Below are 12,009 nucleotides of genomic sequence, written 5' to 3'. Positions count from 1 at the left end.
TGGTTTAAGCACGCCCAGAACCCTCTAGTCTTGTGTTCGATTTGTAGTGCCGATACTACTATTTTATCGAATTGTTTACATACAAAATTATCTTCACTGTATACATTTTTGCCGTTAAAAAACTTTTAAAGATCTACTTTTAAAATTATATTCAAATAAATATTACTGGTAAAAGATGGATATTATAACGTTTCAGAAAAGATATCAATCTGCACCGAGCCGTGCGCCATATGTTGCTTTACGGGAAGTTTTTGACCCAACAGTCATACTCCCTTGAGAATTAATATTAAAAACCATCTAACCTAAAACCACGACAATATTTTTGATTATGTACCAAGAAATAAAGTAGCCTGTACGGTTCAAAAACAATATCGCAGGGCTTTTCACGTGTTTGGGAATTAATCCTATTATAAACGAAGATATGGATAATAAATTATAACGCGCAGAAGCGTTTTGTACACACGCTCCGGTGACAGCGGGGTGACAATGACGTTAACAACATGGCGACTCTGCCGTCGCACAGACGAGTGCGCGGCGGCGGACGTGCGCCACTAATTTGTCAAAATAGGTTATTATCCGACTAAACGAACAGCCCCGTCGCGAGCTCTAGATTACTCGGATCTCTCTTTCGCACTCGCACGTTACCGCTTTGTCCGTAGGTTTATTATTTTTCGTGAAGTAGCACCACTGGAAGTAACCGCGTTGCTGCCGTGAGCCTACGTCGCTAATTTGTGTCGTTTTCTGAGCCGAGAAAACGTCAAAATTTGTGTTTTTAAGACGTTCCGTACAAAAAAATGATTGAGGCATATGTTCACAGTGTGATACAGCACAGGTGAAACGCGCGCTACGAGTGTCACATAGAAACGTGGTGGCGGTGCAGCCAGCTGCGCGAGCGTTCAATCGGCCAGCGGGCGCGAGTGGGCGACGGCGGCCGCAGCCATGGCGGAGGCCGAGGCGCCCGGGAACATAGTGAAGGAGGGCTGGTTGCAGAAACGCGGAGAGCACATCCGCAACTGGCGCGACCGCTACTTCATCCTGTTTGACAACGGAGACTTGGTAGGCTTCAAGACGCAGCCCGAGCGCAACAACTACCGCGACCCGCTGAACAAGTTTACGGTCCGCGACTGTCAGATCATGGCGGTGGACAAGCCGCGCCCGCACACCTTCACCATCCGCGGCCTACAATGGACCACTGTCATCGAGCGTAACTTCTCCGTCGACACGGATAAGGAGAGGTGAGTTTCTCGCTCCTGGAAACCATCCCTCATCCAAAGCTGGGAATGGCAACTAGTTTTGCTCTTGTGAACCCAACATCACCAGTAGTTACCCGGAATTGCTATTACACATGTTTTGTATTTGTGTACTACTCAATGTCTTTCCTGTCTGTTTGCATCTGTAGCAACCGCTTATGCTGGTGTTTAGTTCGGACTTGTTATTGAATAACATTAGTATAAATGGTGAGCTTAACTTTATTCCAGTAAACCAAAACAAGTTTGAAAATTGATGTTGTTGTTTTGCGACAGCAGGTTTCGTTGTGCAATGTGTGCACTGCCTGGTTGTCAACATCACACTTTCCTACTGTAATGGCACTGACAACTCGTAGCTCTCTTTCTTAATGTAAAAATTTTATTTTTTTCCGTGTTAGAATTTCTTTATTGTGGTTCTCCAAATGGTTGGAGCCCCACTGAGTGCAAGTGAATCATATACTGATTGAGATGGATAGTAATGTTAGTGCTTGTGTGTTATCAGATTTCTTAAGTGATAAATATTTAAATTTTCTTAGTGTTATTGCTATACACCCTTAACTGGGAGGTTAATTGTGCAAGTGAATGTCTTAATCCTTTGTAGAGTTTGTTGTGTAAAAAAAACATGTTTTTACTTTATCATTATTTAACTTTTTTAAAAATTCTAATTTAATATTTTAATCAAATATAAATAATAATACCTTTATTATTTAAATTACAATTGGTGAACAAAATGTAAGGTTTCTAATAAACGAACTCATTTTTATTGACCTTCATGTACTTCACAGTTGCAAATCAATAAAGTTTGTTGCGTTTTGGTGTTGTTTTTCTCATAGACATTCTTAACAGAAATGCAGTAGATTGTATGAGTATCTATTGTAATTTGTTTTAATTTTTTTTAAATTTACTATTTCAGAGCTTTAGGAAAAAATAAATATGCCCAACTACTGCAAAAATATGTGCAGATAATACAGTTCACACAAACTATAATAAATAATAATTTTTAACATAAATATGCCATGATTGCTCCTTTGATGTAACTAGACTAAGTTTGTTGAAGGAATGTCTTATAAATTATATAAAATAAAATTTTAGGCTACACAAATTAATCTATTATTAAATTATAACACCATAAATGCAAAAATGATCAATTTGCAACTGTCATGTCCACCGGAGCACAGCGACATCAATTAAACATTTTTTTTAAGAAACTTCACATTGTGGGCACCAGTTGGAATTTTTTGTAGCTCTTGATAGCTGAACTATTAGCTCCTATGGGAATATCCATCCATTGAGGGTTGTCCTTTGTACTAATCTGTATAGCATTCATTAAGTTAGCATGTTATGGAAATAACTCATCTTATTTTAAGAAAATGTTTCCCAGATCTCTATAGATATGCTCTTGTTTAAAAATAAAACCTTTTTAACATTTGATTAGTGCAAGAAAACAATTGGTTTAAATGTAATCAATAAAAAATTTACTAGTTAAAGTAAAAAAAAAAACTTATCAAGTCACATGAAATTTCTCTGTCTACAAGGATACCACAAAGACATTTTTCAAAAACCATGGGCTAAGAAGCATCATAGTTGTGTGAATGTATGGGCGATGATAAAGCACGCAACAATAAGAGCTATATCTTTTACTTAGCTAAGCTCTAAGAGTTGTTTATTCATGTTCCACTTACATATTATGACCTAACATGACTCCAAGATAACATTCAGATGTGTTGCACAGTCCTTTGAGATCCTAGCCATGCTTAGCTTTAGTTTAGTTTAGTGTTACCTTAACGTAGTCTAGTGTTTTTTGCTTTACTGCAAAAAACTGACTTTTTTTTGAGGATAGAACAAAGAAATGTCATCAATAGTTCTTGCCGATACCTTTATTAATCAACAAGAGTTGTGGCCGCTATCAACTGAGCTTCTAGTAGTAGTAGTAGTCTAGTAATAAAAAACAGTAAGTATAGTGACATCAACTAGCACCCGCTCACACCAAAAATATTTTTTTTTGTTTTTTTGCATGTGTAAGCTGCAAATTTGGTAGCTACAACGCTCTCTCATCTATACTGCTTGAATGCTCAATAGGCATTTTTTATTTTTTTAATTTCTCATTAATCTTAATTCATTTTTTAACGTACTCTTTGCGTTTCAAGTTTCAACCTTTATTGTATAACTTATGACGTTTTTTTACCAGTTTTTAATTACTCCATTAAGAGCAAAAAATATAATGAGAAAAACAGTCCCTGCACACATGTCATTGTGATGAACTGCTGGCAGGCGGTGCGAACTTGCTCGGGTATGGATGTCTCGTTATAAATGTGCTTCGACAAGCACCCCTTGATAGAGATATTAGTTATCAAAGGCGTTGCTCCCATCTCCAGTCGGCGAGAGCACGCGTGACCCAGGCGTGTCAACGATGTACAATGTTATTAAACACTTGACAACGTTCACACTTAAACCTTTGACAACTTGAAGATGTAAAAGTTGTTCTATTGATTTGCTGCCTTCCGTGTGGAGGCATCGGGGTCGAGCTCGCAGTGTCAGGTGTGCAGACATAGCTCTCACACATACGCACACACGTGCGTGCATCGATATGTAACTGCGTACAAAGTGAGCGTAAACTAATGTCAGTCGTTTTGCAAGTTATTTATTATTTTAACGAGCGGACGAGTGTCGGGCGCAGCGCGCGGCGAGCCGGCATCTGATGACCACGAAGCGGTTGAAGTGAGCGCGGTGCGCATCGTTGGTGTAAGCTCGGCACTAGCCGCGACCACTGCGCTCGCCGTGCTGTGCCGTGCTGCGCCGTGCTGCACCGTGCTGCACCGTGCGCAACATTGTGTCTATTGTAGCACTAGTGTGCACGCTGTCCGTGTCAAGTCTTAGTGGATTCTTGTGTTGAAAACCTCAGTGCACCACCGAACCACCAAACCATTGTGCGTAGCTGCTCAATTTCTCTCGCGCATGTTTTAAAAACAAGTTTTTCCCAAAAAAGCTTTTGGGTACTACATGTCAAAAACAAAGGATGAACATGGAGGGACCTTCGGCTGCACGTGGGAGAATAGGTAACAAGCAATAAATTTATAATAATCTCCGGCAACGCACCTGCGCCGCTGCACATTGCCGCAGCGCAGAGGCGGAACAAGTCTCCTGAGCAAACCGATTTCGACTACTCAACAATTCAAAGCTTTCTGCTCCATATCTGCTGGGTAATGGGCAGACCATTTATTGGCGACGCGCGCCTTTGCCTTACCAACTAGCTGGACGATTTGCGGCGACGAAAATGCGGAAAGCTTATTTGAACTAATTGATATCAAGTTTATAGGCGAGTGGTTGTGTTCCAGGGAGGAATGGGTGGCGGCGATCAGATACGTGGCGTCGCAGCTGAGCGGCGCAGGGGGCGGGGCAGGAGCGGGCGGCGGCGGCCCCGCGGCGGACGTTCCCGGCGGCAGCGCCCTCTGCGACGCCGACGACCGCGACATCGCGAAGCTGGGCACCAGCTTCCGAGACCCGCGGCGTATTGTGAGCTAACGCAATTCCTTAACATAATGATGGAAGCCTGTGGAAGTTTTGTGGTTTAAAAGATTCCAAATTAAATAGTTTCGGATCAAAAATGTTTCATTGACGCGGTACAAGTCCTAAAGTTTTTCGAACTCCGCCGGGAGCTTGCTGCCCGCGTTTCCGGAGAGGAGGGCCGTGTCCTAGGCGGTGACGTTATTGGTCCGATGACAATCATCAAAACAAATCAATGTCCTGTTCTATGAATTGCTCTTTTCAGACGTTGGAAAAGTTCGAATTCGTGAAGGTTCTGGGCAAAGGCACGTTCGGCAAGGTGGTGCTGAGTCGCGAGAAGGGCACGGGCAAGCTCTACGCCATGAAGATCCTTAAGAAGAATCTCATCATCCAGAAGGACGAGGTCGCACACACCATCACCGAGAACCACGTGCTCAAGAAGACGAAGCACCCCTTCCTGACGGTGAGTGCGCGGCTGCGGGTGGCCCGAGCGCGTCCGCCCCCAATAACGGGCGTGCGTGGCGCAGGCGCTGCGCTACTCGTTCCAGACGGCGGACCGCGTGTGCTTCGTGATGGAGTACGCCAACGGCGGCGAGCTGTTCTTCCACCTGTCGCGGGAGCGTGCCTTCTCCGAGGAGCGCACGCGCTTCTACGGCGCGGAGATCGTGTCGGCGCTCGGCTACCTGCACGCCGAGGGCATCATCTACCGCGACCTCAAGCTTGAGAACCTGCTGCTCGACAAGGACGGACACATCAAGATCGCCGACTTCGGCCTGTGCAAGGTACGCGCACGGACGCGGCCATCGCGCCGGCACGCACGCGCACGCGCACGCGCACACTCTACCGGCAGCCCCTGTTGCAGGTCAACATTACCTACGGCCGCACCACCAAGACCTTCTGCGGGACGCCCGAGTACCTCGCGCCCGAGGTGCTGGAGGACCTGGACTACGGGCCCGCCGTCGACTGGTCGGTTCACACTCGCGCAAACTCCATTTGTATCATTAACTGCTTCAGGGTATTTCGATTAGACTGGTCGCAACGATCCAAATGCACTTTGGTTCGTTGCGGCCGCTGCTCACCGAATGCTCGCCTGCAAAGGGTTTTGTCTTTATTTTTTAAACCGTAAAGCGGGTGCCGCGCCCGCCACCGCAAAGCACTTGGAACACCTCGCACCTCGCACTACGAGGCTCGTAGTGCGAGGTGCAGACGGACAATCGGTACATCGGTAAATGTTACGCCGCGCGCGTACGTGCGCTCCCACGCGGACGCCGTTTGTCCGCAAACAGCGAGGGTAGCGGTGAGTAGTGGTGGGGAGCGGGCCCGTGGGCGCACACTGAGCGCGTGCGCGTATGCCTGTGCAGGTGGGGCACGGGCGTGGTGCTGTACGAGATGGCGTGCGGCCGCCTGCCCTTCTACAACCGCGACCACGAGGTGCTGTTCTCCCTCATCCTAAGCGAGGAGGTATTGTTTATTCTATTTATTTTCCTCTTTGCCAATGTCGCCCATGATGATAATAAAGATTCTTGTTTTTACTTGAATAAAGATTTGAGAATCCTAAACGTGCCCTAATTTAAGAACGACTCCGCCTTTGATTTTAAGGCTATAGGCACAACATTATGTCATCGTCAGCGGCGCATCAAAAAGGTGAATTCCACAGAAATATGATTGTTCATTTACGTCGGTATAAATACGGGCTAAGCTCGAATGAATATACACACTTGTACTTCGGATTTCGTGTTCTTACTAACTTAATAGCTACAGGCCGTAGGAAGAATCCCACAAGACATTACGGTGGTTACATTGTGAAAATGATTAACTTTATGGCGCCTACGGAATATAGGCCATAAAGAATCTGTGTTCACTGCTAACTCGAACCCTATGAACGACCTCATTTGTCTAATATTTAATAATACTCTTGTACACATACACACGGTTAGAATATCATGTTATAATAGGATTATATATATTATGTAAAAACTGTTGTAGTTTGTTTCTCTAAGAGAAGCTCCAAGTCCCATCGCACTGCACGCACAGCACACACATCATCCTGCTGTGCTGATGTTTGCTCGCTGACGGATGTTTCGGTTGCACGTGTTGCGCACGGCAATGTTGCGAATTAGACGGCAACGCGAGGCCCGCGCGGCGCGACCGATGCTCTGTGGTGACGGATGCGTGCGCAGGTGCGGTTCCCGCGCACGCTGTCGGCGGAGTGCCGCGCGCTGCTCAGCGGGCTGCTCAACAAGGAGCCGGCCAAGCGGCTGGGCGCCGGCCCCGACGACGCGCTCGACATCATGCATCACTCCTTCTTCGCTTCCATCAACTGGACGGACCTCGTGGCTAAAAAGGTGCGTCTCCTTTCGCCCCGCTCGCACCGGCGCGCCCGCCGCCGCCGGCCGCGAGCGGGGCGCTGTACGTCGTGGTGTGCCTTCAGATCCCGCCGCCCTTCAAGCCTCAAGTGGAATCGGAAACGGACACGCGCTACTTCGACTCGGAGTTCACGGGCGAGTCGGTGGAGCTGACGCCGCCCGAGCACGAGCCCGGCCTGGCCCGCATTCAGGAGGAGCACTTCCCGCAGTTCTCTTACCAGGTGACTTACTGCCGCCAGCCGCTTCGTATAGCTGCGGACAAACCAGGGCCTCGTCATGCGACCTGTGATTCGTCCGCAGGATATCTGCTCGTCGGCGCACTCCGCGCTGTCGCACTTGTCGCACCACTCCGTGCTGCCGGACCGCAGGCACTAGGCGCGCCCGCCGCTAGCCGCCCGCCGCCCCGCCGCGCACCGCCGCTGCTGCACACCGCCCCGCCGCCGTCGTCACACCGCTGCCGCCGCCGCCGCCGTCGCCGCCGCCGGCTCTAATATTTCTTTTGCTAAGAGAGGGCGCTCCCCTCTCGCGTATGTAGATTTTATAAGCGGATATCATTAAGTATAAACTGGAGAAAGGCAAACGACGCCAATTGCTTCCGGTCGGAATGACTCCATTGCGCTGTAACTTTAGGAGCCTACGGAGCTACGCAGGCCGCTCCTGAGCCGGCGGACGCGACGTGAGCCGCGGTCTGATATAATGTCATTGGAATCCCCGGGACCGAATGTGTAATGTGTGTAAATGTATAATATAAACATGTTATATGATACTCGGGTCGGAGGGGCGCGGAGGGCCGCGGAGAAACGACTCCCACGCCAATCTGGAGGAACTTGTGGGGGTGGTCCGCTGCATGCCGCGCGGGGGCAAGGCGAGTGCGTAGCCGAAACCACGATGTCTGCGGGGGCGGTTCGTGGACACTAATTATTAGAATGAGCTGCCCCGCGGTGCGCGCTCCCCGCGGCCCCCCTCCCCGCGTCCCCCGCGCCCCCCGCGCAACCGACGAGTCGCGAGCGGCTGACTGCCGCTCTCTTTCCTTTTGTATATATTAAACATAGGGTACAGCTACGTGTTGTTTTATTTCCGTCCCGCACCACCGGAGCGGCTGCTTCCACCTCACGACGGTGCGAGCGCTCCTGGAACGAGGTGTTGTCCTGATGTAGCAACGTCGCTAGTCGCTCGCCTTCCACACGGATACTAACGCACGCCAGCTGCAGTGTGCGCAGAGACGCTACTCGGTCTGTTATTTCATGCAAACTTCATACAGAAACAGTTCGTGGTGTTTAAAAACATGTAATTTGGAAGACACCGTTCAAGAATTTTTTGTTTGTTGTGAGAGAATTCAACGTCTATAGAATTAAACATTCGGTACACTTTTAACTCATCGGTAAATATTTTAAATTCAGGACTTTTAACATCGCATAAGTCTTTTATTAATATTTGTAGAAGAGGTGACTAGATATTAATCCCCGGAGAAAACTAGACGGCGCGTCTCTTGCTTCACACGCAAAACCTCTAGTGTGACCAGCTGGCCGGTACGTCCCGACTTGAGCGATAAGAATTTGTGATCGATTACATCGAATGCCAAAGAAAACTCTGTGAACGTGGACTTCGGTGGAACTGCCTAACGCTCTCTAAATTCACTAAAATCACTGTCATAACTGGCTCACTGCCCTTATTGCTATGTAGACATTCTAAACGCTCGAGAATATTTCTTTCGAAATATGAGCGGCACTGAGACTACCGCTGCTATGTTTTCGTTAAAGGGATCATTGTATATACAGCATCAATGTGCCGCTTGGCCACTGACGGCGCGGCGGTGGGTGGTTATTGAAGCCACCCGCACTTGGTACGTCGCCGCTATTAGGTTTTATTTCAAACCCCCGGTGAATGTTGGGAACATTAGGGTGCGGCGAGACTGCACTAACGCCGCCTTCACGCGTGACGCGCCATTAAACGGTTATGTGCATACACTCCTCCAGTGACCAAACACGAAAAGCACTAAAAGGGCACCACAACCGCTCGCAATTAAAGTCCGAAAATTTTAACAATTGGATGAGGCGATGAAACAATAAAAGAACTAAAGAAGTCGACATTAATTTTATTTTATTAAAGATACTGTTGTTGAGAAAAAGGATGTTATTTCATATGTGCCAACAAATAATAATGTAGCCGACATCTTCACCGGAACCTTCGTTGTCAGTTAAATAAACGCTTAGTAAACAAACAGGTTAATAATTGTCTGAAATGTGTAACCTTTATTTAAACGTGAAAAATATTATCCTTACAACGCTACTGCGAGTTGCAACACTTGTCTATGACTTTCTTAATAAAACAAAATGGTTCCAGATGTGCTGAAATATTGTAAAGTATCATGAACAAATAAATTGATTCTGTACGGATCTTTTATTAAATACACAACATGTCATTGAAATGCTTCAATGAATTAAACAACAGGTTTACAATTTTGAGATTAAATTTAACATTCTGTAACACAAATTACACTGAAGAATAAATAAAGTGCACATCATTACACACTTATATACGATACGATACTTTTTGCTCGTGCGAACGCTTATTACTTCGCACCGAGACGGAGGCGCAACTCTTGTTCATCAAGTGTGCGTGATGAACAAATGCGCATGGAGTTCCTTGTTTGCTAGAGAAAGAAGGTCAGTTAGGTGTACTGCACCAGGTATCGGCAGCAAGACCGCGGCCGGCGAGACTGTTTATTAATCTCCGCCGCTCGGTGATAATTTACCAGCTCGTCACGATGTCGAGTTTTTGTATAACGGTCTTAAACGGTACGAATTGGATCTTCACGATGTTCTGCGATCTGCGCGAATGTTGTTCTATTTGATTGGGGCGACCATTTAGACCTTGAACTTTTGAACACAATTCTAAATTTTTTGCTTTTAATTGATCTGTAGTTTTGACTTTTCTTTCCGCTAGCATTTTAATTTGTGTAAAATTTGGCAGACGTTTTTAAGACTTGTACCTCTTCATCAATTTTGATTTGCGTTATAACGTCATAATGGGCAATAGCATGACGTGATCAGGAGCACATGTTATTCAGCACCTTTCCCATCATCCCGACATCACCCTGAAACTGTTCCTCTGGTTCTCGACAGCGTTGCAATGAGTACATTTTCTTGTTGCCTCGTTAGCCTTTGATTCCTTCGCAAAGTTATCAGCTGATATCCCTAAACATTGGTAATGTTATGACTGTTGGAGCACGGTTTAGTTTTCGCCTGTTTCACATATTTATTGCACTTGAAACATTTGGTAATTTTTTAAATTATAGTTTGATCTCTATTATTTAAACAAAATGCTTTACGATTATGGCAACACCCGTGTGAAGGATGCTTTGTCAAACTCGAATTTCTCTATGTCTTTTGTTGACAATGACAGCCCAGGAAAGAAATATTTTCACGTCATTTTTAATTAAAAAGTTACAAACTCAAAATATTAAAGTTAGAGAAGTGGTTAAACCACATACAGTTCTGGGAACCTTTTCCTTATTCTTTTTCAGAAATGACACTATGTGAAATGCACATAACGATGAATATTGTTTTTGTATAATACGTATAATGTTTTGTAAGATTATTATCCTCTTAGGACTACTTGTGTATGTCATGAGACGACTGCCAGAAGAGCGTCATTTGTTAGGAACTTTAATCCAATGGAGCTTCTCTATGAAGGTATTCTTCAATTTAAAACAAATCATGGATAGGCTTTAATATAATTTAAAAATCCTTTGCACTGAATTAAAGTTTTTTCCGAGTTTTTGTTTTAATACTAACAATCAAAAACTCTTCGAATTTTTGGGGCCTGTAGAAAGAAATAACAAGCTTATATTTATTTGTAGTGCAAACCTTACATATATAACTGTTTTTCTTATATTAATAACATTCGCGTGCACATAGGCACGGGTATCATTATCGTTTTGTCATAATTTTCTCTTCGCTAAGAGAGTCGTCGTCCTCGAAAATGATGATGGCTAAATAAAAACGTTAAAATTCCTTTCGCAACGTCGACTGCAGTAAATGAAAGTCAACTTGTTGTATCCATATATACATATATAGATATATTTAATAAAAAGACAACAGGGTGGGCTGGGGCGTGTCGTGCTGCGTGTACCGATTGCTCTACGAGCGTCGCAGGCCGCCGCGAGGCGCTGCCACGAACGTCCGAGCGTCCAAACTAAAACTGTATGCGCAGGTAACTGTATTGCTTCTCAACGTGCAACATTGCAGGCCCGCGCCCGGGAGCGCCGCGCAGTGTTCGTGCAAAACTGAGTTGAATACTTTATTCGAGTCGTAAGATGATTATTTGAATTTTAAAATTGAACATTGACGGATTTCGTTATTTTGCACTGTATACATAAAATATATAGTAGAAATATGTAGTCCGGAACTGTCGGCGAGAGCTTCCAGAAGCTCTAAACGAGTCAGTGTGTGCGGGCCGCGCGGCGCCGTGTGCATCCGGCCAGTAACCAGCGCATACACCAGCGCTTTTCGTTAACGTCCGAGCCGAGAGGGCATCCGCGATGACGCTTAAACAACAAAACCAGTGAGACTCGAATCGCAGTCAACGAGCGACCAGCAAATATAAAGAACAAACAAACACAGGCTACAGTCTTGGCTATATACAAAAAGAAGCTTTTTCATTGTTCGCGCACTGATCTAATTTAATTGTGTAAGGAGGTCGTCCTGGAGAGCGGGGCGCGAGCGAGCCGGTCGTGACGTCACATGCTCCAGAAGCTATTCGTTAGAAAGCCACGCCGCGGTCGGAGGCGCGGGGCTGCGCGGCTCGTGCGGCGCTGCAAGCGGTCGCGGCGGGGTGCTCCGCTGGCGGGCGGCACCGGGCGGGGCGCGGGCGCTGCCCGCCGGCACGCG

General features: G+C 46.1%; 1 protein-coding gene across 1 annotated transcript; it reads left to right on the top strand.

Moving 5' to 3' along the window:
- Nucleotides 1–524: 524 nt before the first annotated feature.
- Akt (Akt kinase) lies at nucleotides 525–8,179 on the top strand. The gene is made up of 9 exons (XM_068774350.1): nucleotides 525–1,235; nucleotides 4,583–4,760; nucleotides 5,017–5,214; nucleotides 5,279–5,533; nucleotides 5,614–5,717; nucleotides 6,113–6,212; nucleotides 6,932–7,096; nucleotides 7,183–7,338; nucleotides 7,418–8,179. Exons 1-9 carry the CDS (start codon nucleotides 940–942, stop codon nucleotides 7,490–7,492), a joined length of 1,527 nt encoding a protein of 508 aa, XP_068630451.1. The 5' UTR covers nucleotides 525–939; the 3' UTR covers nucleotides 7,493–8,179.
- Nucleotides 8,180–12,009: the final 3,830 nt, after the last annotated feature.

This window comes from Battus philenor, unplaced genomic scaffold (assembly GCF_028537555.1).
Source record: "Battus philenor isolate CCGP_79_NKW_IND1 unplaced genomic scaffold, ilBatPhil1.0.hap1 SCAF_11, whole genome shotgun sequence".
NCBI classification, from domain to species: domain Eukaryota; kingdom Metazoa; phylum Arthropoda; class Insecta; order Lepidoptera; family Papilionidae; genus Battus; species Battus philenor.
This window is presented reverse-complemented; position numbering and strand designations above follow the sequence as displayed.

Coding starts and splice junctions, on each gene's coding strand:
- Akt (XM_068774350.1), top strand. CDS start 940: ATGGCGGAGGCCGAGGCGCCCGGGAACATAGTGAAGGAGGGCTGGTTG. Junction 1,236..4,582: donor GTCGACACGGATAAGGAGAG/GTGAGTTTCTCG, acceptor GTTGTGTTCCAG/GGAGGAATGGGTGGCGGCGA. Junction 7,097..7,182: donor CGGACCTCGTGGCTAAAAAG/GTGCGTCTCCTT, acceptor GTGTGCCTTCAG/ATCCCGCCGCCCTTCAAGCC.